The sequence below is a fragment of the Leptodactylus fuscus genome, chromosome 2 (genome assembly GCF_031893055.1).
Source record: "Leptodactylus fuscus isolate aLepFus1 chromosome 2, aLepFus1.hap2, whole genome shotgun sequence".
Classification (NCBI taxonomy): domain Eukaryota; kingdom Metazoa; phylum Chordata; class Amphibia; order Anura; family Leptodactylidae; genus Leptodactylus; species Leptodactylus fuscus.
Window position 1 is genome coordinate 183440907 of NC_134266.1, and position 16320 is coordinate 183457226.

At 39.5% G+C, this 16320-nt stretch overlaps 1 protein-coding gene across 1 annotated transcript in view; it reads right to left on the minus strand.

The window, feature by feature from the left end:
- Positions 1-16320, minus strand: part of MYO16 (myosin XVI) — a 247923-nt gene that overhangs the window by 37621 nt on the left and 193982 nt on the right. Inside the window, exons 25-28 of the mRNA XM_075265275.1 lie at positions 10447-10619; positions 9652-9732; positions 9332-9537; positions 2324-2426 (exon numbers count right to left, since the gene is read on the minus strand). Coding sequence (XP_075121376.1) covers positions 2324-2426; positions 9332-9537; positions 9652-9732; positions 10447-10619 — 563 coding nt within the window. The remainder of the gene's footprint in view (positions 1-2323; positions 2427-9331; positions 9538-9651; positions 9733-10446; positions 10620-16320) is intronic.

Below are 16320 nucleotides of genomic sequence, written 5' to 3' on the forward strand. Positions count from 1 at the left end.
GGTAGTTGTAGGCTAAGACAGCAGAAAGCTACCCATGTAAACACATGTAGAGAACACCAGAGAAAGCCAGAAATCACTCAAAACACTGTGAAAGGTATGTGGGTGCACTAAATGCTGTCAATGGGTTAATAATGTGAAGGTTGTAAATATATGATCACAAACACATTGTTATCCTTAAAACTAAATGCAGTATAACTATTTATGTTTCAAACTGAATATGATATTATGTAGCAAGATGACGCCAGCAATATCTGGATATAGCTATAATATGCCTTTTTGTTCGAGGTTGAAACTAAAATCATATGTCCATGCTGGCATCTTGTAATCAATTGTTGTCTGGGTACACAGTAGTCCCACTAGCCGTCTCCTTTTGGCTGCGGACAATAGACATGTATTTCAAAGAGTAAATACAATAGACCAAGTCAATGAATCGACAATTCAAGAGGACATCTCTAAGCAATGGTGGAAAAACCAGTTGGGCTGTTGTGGAGCATGAGCAGATAAAATTCAATTAACCCCCAGCCCTCAGACTTCTGGTGGATGGAGTTCAGAGCTAAGCAAATGCTTTATACTAAGCTATATGTTTATACTGTAATGCACGCATGGGATTGTGAAGATTGAGGCTGCAAAGACATTCCTGTGTGTTATGGGCTTTTGACAATGTACCAGACATCATGACAAGATGGCCTCTATGCTGTCCTCAGGTATTGGTCCCCGACCATGTGGAAGCCTCAAGGCAGAAGCCACTCCCACATGAAATGACATTACAGAAACCACATGGGAAGAAGCTACATCACTTCCTGGAGGTAGTGCACTGGAGCTGATGTCACAGGAGGTGGATACCTCAACCAACCAATCAAACTTGCTGTTTGTTTACTTTCTGCATATGGATATAAAAACCTGCCCCTTCTGTAATAAAGGTCTCTTTTTGTCTGCACTGCTCAGGCTAAGAAAGAAGTTCTTATACCAAACATTTCTTGTGTGGTGTGGAATTTCATCGCTAGCACTTAGTCTTTAAATTTGGTCAGCTATATTCACTCACAGTTAAGCTGCTGAACAGGGGACCACAAAGGCCTCTGTTTCTGACAATAACAGACATTTTTAAAAAATATATTTTTTTTGCCCAAAACCCCTTTAACCATGCATGTATTGTCAAAAGGACGAGGGAATAAAGACACCTCTGGTGGTGGTTTATCTATCCTGAAAACAAAAGGATTGGGCAAATTGAAATTCAACAGGCCTTATCCATCTTTCCCCTGGCATGATGTGTGAAACACAGAGCACAGATAAGATAACCAAGTTTGGGAGAAACAAAGAAAATCAATGCACATTAATAAACAATCAAACACGAGTGGTGATATAAATGATATTTCTGACGTGCTGATATACTATAAATGTATATGCTTTCCTATACTCTGCTGAGAGCTGAAGATAAGCTTTGAGTTATACACGGACAACCATCTAGTAACACGTTAGACCTCTTTTGGCTTTTAGAAACTTATCATGTCATACACAGAATTCATCAGAGGCTCATTGGTTCTAATGTAAATATGTAATGGGACCCCTACTTACCATGTGCTATCTATACTATCTATATTATTGGCATCTTTTTATGTTTTCAAGAGGCCTTTGGGTCCCCGCAGGCTTTAAGATCCATTAATACTACTAAACCCCTGGGTATCATCCATAAGTATCAGTGGACCCTGGATGTGCCAAGAAAACATTCCACCACATGACATTACCCCACTTCCACCAGCCTGAATTGTTGTCATTGTCATGAAGAGTTGATTCACGCTGCTTGCATGAAATTCTGACCCTCCCATCACCGGTAATATGGATTCATCTGACTATACAATGTTTTCCACTGCTCAATAATCCAGACTGAATAGCATTGTGTGCTGCATTAGTCTTGTAATAAAAAATGATGGAAATCTTTCCTGAACCTCTGACAGGGGCTGCAGAGCACAGATATGAAGAGAGTCCTGTACACAATCCAGACACTTCTCCGTGAGCGAAGCTTAGCAGCAACACTAATCTACCCCCTTATCTCAGCCTTACACTATAAACAGAACTCCCTTGGTTCTGAATTAGGGAAAGCCCTGCAAAAATACATTATCCTACTTCAATTATGTAATAGCTGCCCCAAGTGTCTTGTTAAATAAGAAAACCATTCAAGGAAATTCTTGGAGAGATGAAATTCAGGGAAAAATAAGCATTTCCTAGAAAACCATGACACTTGGGAATTCTTCTATCGAGTGTATCTCATCTAGAAAGAAAAGGCAGCATGTGAACTTCACCTAATGCAAAGTAGTTGTAAGATTACCTGCCATCCTTGCTGCTTGCATTGCTCTAGAACATGCCGGCATTTCTCTTCAGGCGAGGCTTTTTGCTTCTGTCTTGTTAAGATTTCTGATAAATGCTTATATCTGAAAATCAGATGAAGAGTTCACGGATAAATAATGAAATTTCATGGCAACAACACTAAGTATAATAGTTTGTCATATTGTCACTAAATGGAAATGTCAACTGTGGCTTGAAATGCTATACAGTAACTTATACGCAGTATACACTATACAGATGCACACTATTTCCAGAAATGTAGAGAATCATACAGTTACAATGATGCATACTGTATAATGCATAGTACATAATACTCCTGACTAATTCTCATTTATATTGCTAAATAATTTTAATATTCATAAAATATATAACTGAAACCAGTTCGCTTTTCACACTCTCAGGATCATTATTAGAAGTTGGCTTAGGTACGAGTGCACCGGCTGGATATTTATGTGTTAGGTTGTAGGTTCTCACCATGTCCATGTACAGTAGGTGGTTTCTAGTTGCCACTAAAAACATAAAGATAAACCAGTTGCCTTCTCCTAAAAACATAAAGATAAGCCAGTTGTCTTCCCATGCAATGTATTTTAATGTCTGTGTGTATGCCTAAGGGAAGTTTGTTGGTCAATCCTGTTTGTACCCAAGCTATCCTAACTACATCTTAAATTCAAGTCTACTGTAGTTATACTGTAACAAGCAAATTCTATGCTCTCTGTCTAGAGCTATGAATCCTAATGTTTTACCTCAACTATTCCATATAGCAGTACTCATAGAAAACTGTCCATGCCTGGACCTACACATCGTTGCCACATCATTGCTTCTCCCAATTGCTGTGTAGAACAAAGAATAGTGGCAGCACGGTGGTACCATGAGCACACACCATTGTGCCTGTAATACAAGACTATCCATGATATTGTGCCAGCTACATATTGTAGTAATGTCCATAAAAAACTCTATCACATAGTAGTGGCCACAATGTAATACCATAATAATAATAACAATAATAATAATAAATAATAATAATAATAATAATAATAATAATAATACATTTTATTTATATAGTGCCAACATATTCCGCAGCGCTGTACAATTTGTAGGGTTCAAATACAGACAGAAAGATGCATTACAAAGAAAGCCATTTCACACAATGGGACTGAGGGCCCTGTTCACAAGAGCTTACAATCTATGAGGTAGAGGGAGTGACACAAGAGGTAGCAGGGACGACATTGCTTATACAGTATTCAGACAATTTTGTAATAGAGGTGACTGTCATTACACAAACATAAAACTTTCTGAGCCGTCACCAGTCGTGTCCTTTAACATGTGGAGGAAGCTTGGACATATAAAGTTAACCTGAAATGGCATCATATCATGTGGGATAATGTGGGAGCGGGGATAAAGGAGGGTTAAATTTTGGGGATTATAATTATAGTATAGAAGGGTTTACATTAGGAATTGTGAAAGGCCTGTCTGAAAAGATGTGTCTTTAGTTTGCGTTTGAAACTGTAGAAATTGTGAGTTAATCTGATTGTGTGGGGTAGAGCATTCCAGAGAAGTGGTGCAGCTCGGGAGAAGTCTTGTATACGAGCGTGGGAGGTTCTGATTATAGAGGATTTAAGTATTAGGTCATTGAGTGAATGGAGAGTATGGGTTGGGCGGTAGACAGAGATGAGGGAGGAAATGTAGGGAGGTGCAGCATTATGGAGAGCCTTGTGGATGAGGGTGATAACTTTATATTTTATTCTATAATGAATAGGCAGCCAATGTAGCGACTGGCACAGACCCAAGGCATCGCTGTAGCGTCTAGCCTGATAGATGAGCCTGGCCGCTGCATTCAGAATAGATTGTAGAGGGGAGAGTTTAGTGAGGGGAAGACCGATTAGTAAGGAGTTACAGTAGTCTTAAATAGTGTACCTGCAATTGTTCCAACCATATTATTACTCATACTAATACTGTATGTCCAAATATAGCAATGTTGGTTTTCTGAATCCTGAGCATTTGTTTTTATGGGATTGAGTGGGCAGAAGCCACATGAGTGACTTGTGAGAAGACTTGGACTGGAGTGCCTAGGGACCACCAGGAAAATTCATTCTAGGGTCCTCTGTACAGCTATGAGCAGATATAACTCGACACCCATTTTCAAATTAACAAAACTGTGCTGACATACATTTTTTCTGTAGTAGCCTGTTGCCTGGTCCTTACCGTGGACTGATTCTGTGCTGGAGGTCCTGTCAGCAGCTTGTTGACTGGGACTTGCTTTGGACTAGGGCTCTCTTAGTTTTTCATATTGTATTTAATGTGTTTTCAATGACAGGATTAATTGTATCCATTTTTCACTGATTTTAATGTGGTCTCATTCTAAACCCAATCTACAGACCCACGTGCAGCACTGATCACAGAGATGTAGCCATATCGGGGGTAGAGGTAACAGTCACACCAACATCATGGTATCTGATGGAGCCGAATGACTCTCTGTCACATAACACAGCAGTAGTCTTATAAATACCATTTATTAGTTGGAGTGCATATTGTGCTATTGTGCCCAGAAGCATGACATTCTGCCTCTGATTTGCCAACCTAGTCTTAATTTAGACATTTTGGTTATCAGTGTAGGTACTACTATATTCTTCTTTGGACCTCTTGATAAAGCTGCGGTCTGTATAAACCAGATTGATAGGAACAGTGCAGTTTTACAAATACATTCATTTTAACAATTCGGTTTTTTTAGTAATTACATTGTGAATTGTTCTACAGAACATTACAGCTAAATGCATGGGTTTTACATCTAATGCGCAGTGTTATTAAGGACTCTGTAATGAATCACTGCCAGTCCCTTTTTCAATATAAGCTTATCAGACACTTACAGACATCCAGTAATATAGAGGTGATGGAATAGGAACTGTGATTTTATTAATAGCTATGGACTTACTTGACTGGCTCATCAAAACTTCCTTTGCTAGTGACATCTATTTGCTGACTCAAGCAAAGATTGCAATGTCATTGTTAAAGTAATAGCCTGGCAAATCCTAGCTGGATTTTAGACTGCTGGCACACAGGTTATGAAAGAAGTAATAAATATACTTTGTCCTACCTGTAGATAGACTGTGCTGTATATAATAACTTCTGTAGAACGTATTCTGAATAGTGCAATTGTTTTTAACAAGGCTCGCAGCCTGGACAATGCAATTGTATTAGAAGGGACCCTGACTATAAACTTAGTCCGGCTGCTGAATCCCACCTGTAAATAGGTTGTACTGCGTATAATAACTTTTGTAGACAGTATTCCGAATTGTGCAATTGTTTCTAACAAGGTTGTCCACTTGGACAATGCAATTTTATTAAAAGGGGCCCAGACTATAATCTGCTAAGAGTCTGGCTGCAGATTTCCTTAATGATCAGCTGCAAGCTACAAGTAAGCTGCAAGCACTACATAGTAATATTAAAGTGGTTTTCCCATTTCACTGTTTCAGCAGTTTGCCTGTTCTCTTTTCTTCTCACTTCGTGTATCCCCCTCCCCACTGAACAGGAAACAGTATTTATTCAGATCAGATAATATACACATGCTTGTACATAACAGACTCTGTGTTATCTGTGTGTTTACATAGAGAGATAACAGACTTGGCTTTATCAGCAAACTGTAATTAGCTGAGTTGATTGTCCTGCCAGCACTGAGTAAGTGACATCCCTTGTTCTATATATCCGTGGTTATAGCAACTTTGGGTAAACAATGGGTGGAATAGGTTCACATAACAGGCAAACAAAGCAGCATTCCTATATTTAGGAAAAGTCTTCAATTTACATAAGCTACCAGTATATATAGGATCCTTAAGATGGGACAACCCCTTTAATGTAATTATTTGCTAGATACTTTGTTTAAAGAGAATACATCAGTTTTCAACACCCCTGACAGGTCTAGATAGATATGTAAAGCAGTTTAAACTTATCTATTATCCACCTTGTACTTTGATGCAGTATGTCTACATTCCATCCAAAAAGCTGTTAGAACTGTCACTCGAGACCAGAGAAGGGTTGGAGAGTATTTACTGTGGATATTCCAGGACACATAAGAGTTATGGAACTCCCAGTGAACACTTTGAATTGCAGCGTAACATGCATTAAAGCTTTTTTGTTAGTAATGCAACTAGTATGACTATCCATATAGGTATGTTTTTCCACTTTACATGTCATCTAGTGCTAGCAGTAGTTTTGAGCTGTTGAGGCTCCCTCTCACTCCCACCTTTTACTTACCACTAAAGTACTGATGCAAAAGTGGGTAGCAAGCTGGGTGGGAGTGTCAATAACCACTGTAACCCCTTAGATGCATCAACTGCTGCATCAAAAGGGTTTGACATTTGGACTATTACCCTTATCAGACCCCTCACAATGCAATTACTGGGTGTGATGGGTTCTGATGGTAGTCAGGGCCTTACAAAGACCCACTTGGTGGAAATATACAGAGGCCTATTATACCCAGCCAGAATGTGGGTCTAATAGGCCTATGTCAGTGTAAACCTAACAATTATAATACAATGCAATACAGAATTATTTAAATGTGTTATACCAGTGATCATTGTAATGTCTTAGTCCCATAGTGAGACTAAAATAAAATGTATAAAAAAAGTGTTTAAACAAAAATGTAAAGAAAATTCATTGTATTTCGTTTACAAATAGATTGTTTAAAAATAGTAAGAAAGTACATATAATTTCTATCAACACATTTGTAAGGAACTGAACTATACAATCACCACATTATGTAACCAGTATGGTGAAAGCCATACAAAAAAAACTTATAAACAATGCCAACTATTCATATTTGGTGCCAGAATAATCACAGTGATACAAAGAATTATAGTAACATATCTAAAAAGCTACTTGGTAAATGATGCAAAATTACAAAATACAAAAAAAACTAGAAAGAGTTAATAAAAGCTAATCAATACATTTTAAGAACCCCAAAATGGGGCCATTGAAAAATCAAATTCATCCTGCAAAAATTAAGCCCTCATATGGATAAAAAAAAAGTTATGGCTCTTGACATGATGGCAAAAATAAAAAAAATGTCTGGATATTTAGGCCTAAAGTAACCTGGCTGTTAAAGTGTTGAACAAATGTTACAAATTGATGAATGTGTAGCAAAGACAATATCCATTTTTTTATTTAGATAGATAAAGAAACCAAAACCTCAGCAAGTGTTAGTCACAGTCCTGGGCTATGGGTTTCAAATTGAGTTATTCTTAACTACAAACATACCAAATAAAATAATATATTTTATGAAAGGCATAAATTCTGTTTATTGCTGTATACCAGTTTAGGTTTTGATAACTGGCCAGTGCCAGTGTGGGTGGCAAAAACCACTGCAAAGCCAGAATCCCATTAACTTTGCAGGTACTGTAAACGCAGCGTTTCTTTGCTGTAACATTCCAGCCATGGCAAAGACGCTGCATTTTTGCAACATGGGGCTTCAACCTATAAATGGATGTCCAGCACTCCGTAACTTCTTTATATAAAAGGTATAAGTTTATTTCGGAGACATAAGTCTTAGTCTTAGTCATGACTAAGAGGTGAATAACCTCGAAACGCGTCGGTTTCTTTGTTACCATCCCATCTGCACCACCATATGCTTTGTATATACTCGGCTTTTAAAGGGAGCATGTCTCCGAAATAAACTTATACCTTTTATATAAAGAAGTTACGGAGTGCTGGACATCCATTTATTGCCACTCTCTCCCTACCTACCGGAAGGTTCTCCGTGCATCTCCAGGACACTTCTTTGGGTCTCATTCCATCGGATAAAAGTAAGATAATAAGCTATTATTTTATGCATTAATGCGAAGCTGTGACTCTACTCTGCATAGTAAGACTTCAACCTATAAGTCATTATGTGATAGTTTCTTCCCAGCCTGAATTATTTTATTGTATGCAATGATTTCTACTTGTACAATGCATTAATGATCTGTATGAACAGAAGGCAGACTGAAACGTACTGACCTCAGTTGCACTTAAAAGGCTGGCAGCAAAATATAACATTCTTGCTGTAATTTTTCAAAAGCCAGGAAAAAGTGCAGAAAACTAACATTGTCTGTGGGATTAAATATTTAGCTATGTGAAAGGTCTTGTGAAAAAGTATCTGGCTGACCTCATCTCAGTAAGACATTCAAATCATGAGCCCAGTCATATGCTTGTGACATAATAAACTACTGTCATAGTGGCATTTTTGTGAGTAAAACAGTTTACCCATCATCTTTCCGCTTGGGTACCATGTAATGTAATAACATATATAAATAGGAATCTCCAATGCTACTACAGTGTAAACTGCATTACTTTGATCAGAAATAAACACAATACTTTGTCTCAAATTAAAGTTTATATTAATATTATATGAACATTATAGTAAAGAACTGCACAAATAGTAAGTTGTTAATGAATTATATTATTATTTTATTAAGTGATCCCTTAGGACCCAGGCTCATGAGACCATTACAAGTCTAACCTGTAGCGTGAAATTCACAATTTTTCCTGTATAACTTGTCGAGTATTTCTTATGCTAATTTGATTATATCACCATTATATTATGGAGTTGCAAATAAATTAAAGTAAAGCTGGCAATGATAACATGTTTTATTATGAAAAAAAAATACTAAAAAATATACTTGGGTTCATTACAAATGTTATGACACATGAACACTGTAAAATAAAACCTATGGCAGAATTGCTGTCAATTGTGTACATCCCCCTCCCAAAGAGAACTTCCCTCGGAAAAGGTCATCAATGAGAGTCTACTACTTGGGACCCCTTTTGATCAACAGTTTACATTGTGGCCTCTTCAATGTACACGTTGCATAACGTATGCCTTATAGCAATGTAACTGTTGACCTAAAGTTGTGCATAAGCTTCATATCTAAGCTGAATATCAGATGGACAATTATTAAATTAATGAATTATATTAAATGCAAAACGATCATTAGCTGAAATAATTGTCTATTAATCCTACCTTGACAAGAAGTCGGGGAATGAAAGGCGTATGGGGTAACCATGTCGGATTATTTTCACCATCTCCAGAACACCAATATATTGTAGTTGAGCAGAGACATAAAAATTATCAAAAGTTTCAGCTAGCTTCGAGTTGTTAGGCTTGATACAGTGCATAAGATGTAATGTGCTGGCTTGTATCTTTCCAATTAGCTCTGTGAGAGTTTTCTGTATGAAAGAGACAGAGAGGACTTGTTCACCACAGCTCAGCTGTTCAACAAAAAAAGCCAATACACGTTCTCCTTTTCCTTCCTCAATATAAAGATTCCCTGGCATACTAACCCTGAGTTGTATAGTCACAGTGGTAGGCCCGCCTCTTTCCAATTTCTGAAGAAATGAATACGACCCTTTCTTTTTAATCAACTGAAGAAAAACAGGGAAAATGGTTAACTACATCTCTAGAGGGCAGAAAGCACAACACTTTAGCTATAACTATGGAAGAAGCTCCTTAAAAATAAAAATAAAATATAAAAAATATATATTACTTGATTAAAATGAAGTTATATTGACCCAAATAATTATGAATAAGAGAAATAGATCTCAGTATGAGAGAGATCTGGAAGAATCAGTAATATTTATTTCCCCTGTCCAATGTACTGAAAGTCAATCCACCTTTTGATGAAACAAAAAGACATATAGAAGAGTGGATCTCCTGAATATAATAAAGATATTCTATCATCTATGAAAAATAGTGCTGTGTACAAAGTTTTATCATTAATTTGATACACGCTAAGTCTACAGTGATACTAGTGTTGGGTGACCATTTGGGATCTCCATCCTTCATTCAGTAGAACATTTCTCTGTCAATTTCAAGCGCAAACTGGGTGGAAACCCATCACACCCCATTATAGCCCATGGGATCTATGGGTTTTTGATTTTAAAGCAGATAGGATTTCCGTTATTTGGGCCCCCAAGTGGACCCGAAGATCAGAAAACCGAACGCTAGTGTGAACCTAGCGTGTTTTTTTTCTAGATACATTGTATCATTAAGCTGAACATTAATAATGTAAGGGTATATATATTAAGAGCATGTATAAGAATAGATAGCCTAGCCATCTTTGCGGATATTTGTCTTACCTTACTGAGTTCCAAGATTTTTTTGGTCTCACCATTTGAAGTGGTTGATGTTTTTTTAAAAAGTAAGGCTGCTTTGGGTCCTCTAAGTTTAAGTGGAGGATACGGTGGTACAAGAGATCCAGTTTGTGTCAATTTAGACTGGAACATCTGGTTGACGATCACATTTTCGCTTGCTATAAAAAAGGGTTTGTCAATTACAATATGGTCACTGGTGGTATGTGTAAAATTTCACTAACTAAATATCTATTATAAATTCACCAATGTGTACTATAATATCTTGACCATCCATACATCCACAGTGCTTAAGATTACCCTGACATTCTAGTGACAGTGTGTCATTTTTAATAATGTTTTATCTATGTCATGCACATCATGACAACATTCTAATGCATCTATGGTAAAATTGATGTAGAGTTCACTGGTCCATTTAATGTTCTTCTATGTGTGCAGTGGCGTAACTACCACCATAGCAGCGGTAGCAGCTGCCACAGGGCCCGGGACATTAGGGGCCCGGTGACAGCTGCTACCGCTGCTATCATTATTCTCGGAGGTCTTTTCGGACCCCCGAGTATAATGATCGGGGCCCCCTGTTGGTGGAATACTTTCCACCAACAGGGGGCCCCGAAGCTGCAGCAACGGCTGAGACACAGGAGCTGCAGCTCTGGCTCCTGTCAGCGCTTCAGGACACTCCCCCTCTCTCCCCCCTCCCTTTCTCTGCTGTCCTCTGCCCACCAATGAGAGGAGGAGGCGGGGCTTATCCCTGCCGAGCTCCTGCCGTCCTGCACTGGAGGAAGAAAGGAAGAAGGAAAATGAAACTAAAGCTACACAGGTACGTACTGGGGTTACTTATTAATGTCAGGCATATGGGGTGATTACTTGTGTTTTAGTAACTCCATGTGCCTCATATTAATAGCAGTTAACCCCATCATCTCCCTCACATTAACCCCTGTGTGCCTCACCATAAGAGTTACTGATATGTGAGACATATGGGGGTAATAATAATGAAGATACTTTATTATTACCTCCATGTCTCTCACATATCAGCAACTCTTATGGTGAGGCACACAGGGGTTAATGTGAGGGAGATGATGGGGTTAACTGCTATTAATATGAGCCTCAATCTCAATGGGCACTGACTGCTACACTTTCTCTTATAACAAACAACACTTAGCATAAAACATAACTTTTAATGTCAAATATGGTCAGCTAAAATCTTTCAACGGTATAGCTAGGGCTAAAATTAGAATACATAACTCAATAAGAAAAGTAGGGAACACTATAGAGATATAGCTTTTTTGCAATGTTCCTAGATACTGCAGGGTAGTTCAGCTTAGGGGAGTGATAATCACAACTTGACAGGTGACGGTTAGCACTAAATAGGTGCCTAGATGATGATAATCTCACTGATACTGTAGCTGATAACAATGTTGTATAGAATAAATACCTTCTTCCCCCCTACTGTTTTGATGCTGTTCACACTGCCCTAAAGCGTCCACTCAATAGCAAAGTTAACCTGACACCTAAACATATAACTAGTGTCCCTGTCCACTTGATAAATATGCCATTCTATAGGGTTCACACTAGATATGCTGTAAATAATTAATCTCTCTACGCGTTTCGATTACATATTCTCATCAGGAGAGGATAAGGAAAAATAATAAAGAAGATGTTGCAGTAAAAACCGCATTTCCCGGTTCCCCGATGGTGGGAGCCAGTACTCAGTGTCAGACGCTGACCGCTCTCATGCTGGGGTTTAAATAGAGCCCTAGCACTCTCACGGGCACGCCCACCATGCGTCATGCGGACCTCCACCAATGAGCTTGCAGAGTGTCCAAACAGGGGAAACTCCCCTTCCGTGGGCGTGTACATACTCCCGCAGCGCTCTGTTATCCAGCACTTATACTATACTATGACAGGAGGAAACCAGAACGTACGTGATTTCTCATATTTATGCAGGCAGAGTATTGGACATTTTTTTTTTTTTTAAATGTAGATTGTGAGCCCCACATAGAGCTCACAATGTACATTTTTCCCTATCAGTATGTCTTTTTTGGAATATGGGATGGAAATCCATGCAAACACGGGGAGAACATACAAACTCCTTGCAGATGGTTTTTTGTCCTTGGTGGGATTTGAACACCAGAACTCCAGTGCTGCAAGGCTGCAGTGCTAACCACTGAGCCACCGTGTGGCCCCTTGATCAGATTTTTTATCCACAATTTGTCCTGGTATAGCGGTCAGCGGGTGACGTGACAGTATTTAGTCCTGTAGGGGCCACTAAGGGACATAATACTGTGTGCAGTGGCCACTATTGGGTATAATACTGTGTGCAGGGGCCACTATGGGACATAATACTGTGTGCAGGGGCCACTATGGGACATAATACTGTGTGCAGGGGCCACTATGGGACATAATACTGTGTGCAGGGGCCACTATGGGGTATAATGCTGTGTGCAGGAGCCACTATGGGACATAATACTGTGTGCAGGGGCCACTATGGGTATAATGCTGTGTGCAGGAGCCACTATGGGACATAATACTGTGTGCAGGGGCCACTATTGGGTATAATACTGTGTGCAGGGGCCACTATGGAACATAATAGAGCGCGCAGGAATGCATAGGAGGGACTCGGTCGAGATCTTCGGTGTCGGGGGGGCCCCATGTCAAAAGTTCGCCACGGGGCCCCGCCATTCCTAGTTACGCCACTGTATGTGTGATTCCAAAAGCTCAGAATAAGGTATGTTATTTATACAAAAGCACGTCTATATAGGATCTGTTGTCTCTCTGACATATCTATTTTAGTAAATAATTGTGCCATTTCTAAATGCTGGTGCTTTGTGTTTGCCGACATACCACCTTTCATAGCAGACCAAGCTTACTGGCTACTTCTGTGTTCTGTTCCATCTCCTATTTCTTTGAGTATTAGTGTTTGCACCTGCTTTACTTCCTGCTTCCTATGCCTGTGTTTCTGTATGTATTTAAAGTGGTTGTCCAGGATAAAATTATATTTCTACACTAAGAAAAACACCCTCCCCCTGCCTACGTTATTAATTACTTTTCCAAAAATCTATATTTATCTAGATCATGTGACAGTCCCAGGCATATTTTCAAATTTTCCAGAGATGGAACATCACCTACACTAACAAGCCCCACAGAAGGTTCTGGACAGGAAGACAGGTAAGTATGATGGGTTGGGGGTGGGCTGAGTTAGTTAATTGAGAAAGGCTAGTAGTGGGCAGGATAGATAGGGAAACATAGAGGGAGTGAAAAAGGGAGGGAGAGGGGGAGGGAGAGGTAGTGTGAGTCAGCTTTGAGTGAAGCGCATCTTGGTAGTTGTAGGAAAACAGAACAGTAATCTACCCATGTAAAAATAAATGCAGAAGATTCCAGGAGCTCCTGGAGAAACCAATAAATCACTTAAAACACTACTTAAAGTATTTGGTTGCACTTATTAACCTAGTAATATCACTATTTTTGCCGGGAAAAACCTAAGTCTGTGTCTTTATTCCCATTGTAGCTGAGCAATGAGTTCTGTTTTGTACATGCATTCTGTTGTATTATGTTGAAAGCTGGTTGGTATGTGAGTACTGAGTTCTGACTCTGATCTGTTTGCATTGGTGCTGCTAAATTGTTTTATGCCAGAGGTTTTGTCTGTTTCTATGCAACTTCTGTTGTGCTGGTTGTTTACCTGAGACCTTTGGCCTCAGGGTTTTCTGAACTTTAAGTCTGATACCTGTGGTCTCGGGGTCATTTAACAAGGGGAATGATAACACCTAATTGTCAGTTTATTCATACATTTCAAGAAGGAATACAGAGGAACACCAGCGCTGAGTTTTAGGAAAATAACTCATTATTCTTATTTGTCCTGGGAAGAGAAATATGGTGTTTTTATTTGTAAGAAGTGAAGAAGTCACAGCCATGTCTAAAGGCTGCAGCTCCTTTAACCCCTTAACGACCGGCCCATAGGGAATCTACGTCGGCACTGACAGGTCCTTCCTGACTGCCCTATAGGAAAACTACGTCGGGCAGTCAGGGAAGGATTCCCTGTCAGTGCCGACATAACTGGAGCGGATCTTAGCTGTATCTGACAGCTAAGACCCTGCTCCATAACCCCCCATCGGAGGGGTCTCCGATGGGGGGGTTTTAACCCCTTCAGTTCCGTGATCAAACATGATCACGGAACTGAAGCGGTTCCGTGATGGTGCCGGCGGTATCGGCACCCCCCGCGGCGAGATCGGAGGGTGCCGATATACAAAACATGCAGTCTGGGGTCTGGCCAGTGACCCCAGACTGCCTGAGCCCCCTGTTACCTGGTTGATCCTGCCCACGTTGTCAGGAAGCCAAGCGATGCGTCTACATCGCTTGGCTTCCTGATACAGACTGGAGACACGTGCAGCCTGTGACTCCTGTGTCTCCAGCCTGTAACACTGATTTAGCAATGAAATCATTGCTGAATCAAGTGTCCTAAGAGGGACACACAAAAAAGTGAAATAAAAAGTAAAAAAAAGTGAAAAATAAATAAATAAAACTTTTGAAAAAAATGAATAAAGTTATAAAGCCCCAAAAGTCTCCTTTTTTCTATAGAAAATGAGTTATGTAAAAAAAACCCTAAAAATTAATAAAAACAATACATATTTGGTATCGCCGCGTCCATAACGATCTGTACAATAAAACTGAAATAATATTTAATGTATACGGTAAACGTCGGGGGAAAAAAATGGAAAAAACCCGCCGGAAGTAGTGATTTTTCACCATCTCACCTTAGAAAATATGCTATAAAAAGTGATCAAAAAGTCATATACACCCCACAATAGTACCAATAAAAAGCGCAGGTTGTCCCGCAAAAAATAAGCCCCCAACCAATACTGTCCACGGAAAAATAAAAATGTTACGCCTCTCAGAAGGTGGCGATGCAAAAATCACTGATTTATGTCCCCAAATGTGTTTTTGTTCTGCAGAATTAGTATCGCATAAAAAAATACTATAAATGAGGCATCGCCGTAACCGTACCGACCCGCAGAATAAAGGTCACATGTTACTTATACTGTACGCTGCATGGCGCAAAATTTAAAAGGGAAAACTCAATGCCAGAATTGATTTTATTTTTTTAAATCCAGCAAAAAAAGAGTTAATAAAATGTACTGAATAGATTGTAAGCACCCAAAAATGGTGTCATTACAAAATACACCTCATACCGCAAACAACAAGCCCTTATATGGCCACGTCACCAGAAAAATTAAGAAAATATAGCATCCAGCAATGTGAAGACAAAAACCCGCAAAAATCGCCAAATCATTAGAATACAACTGGCTGCGGCAGGTAGGGAATATATAAGCTGTGCGAGCGGATATCAAGGGACACCCCAGATTTACACCTTATGAGGGAACGGACACCAGAAATGACCCCCAAAGTGACCCCCAGAGTGACTCGACCAATCATAGGAGCTACTGGGACATAGTAGGGAATTTGGTGTTTGCAATGTTCTTCGCACAGCTTATATATTCCCTCTTCGCCATCCGCTGTGCAATCACGTCTGGGATATGAATACTCACTACACCCCCTGATAAATTCTTTGAGGGGTGCAGTTTTCAAAATGGGGTCACTCCTTTGGGGAATCCACTTTTCTGGTACCTTACAGGCTCTACAAACATGACATGGCGTCCAGATACCAAACATCTGAATCTGTACTCCAAAAGCCGCATCGCGCTCCTTCCCTTCTGCGCCCTGCTGTGCGCCCAAACTACAGTTTATGCCACATGTATGACACATGTATGACACTGGTGTACCCGGGATAATGGACGTAATGTCATATGTGAGTATAAATTGATATTAGGGCACAGCCAGACACAGAAGGGAAGAAGGGTTATTGGGTTT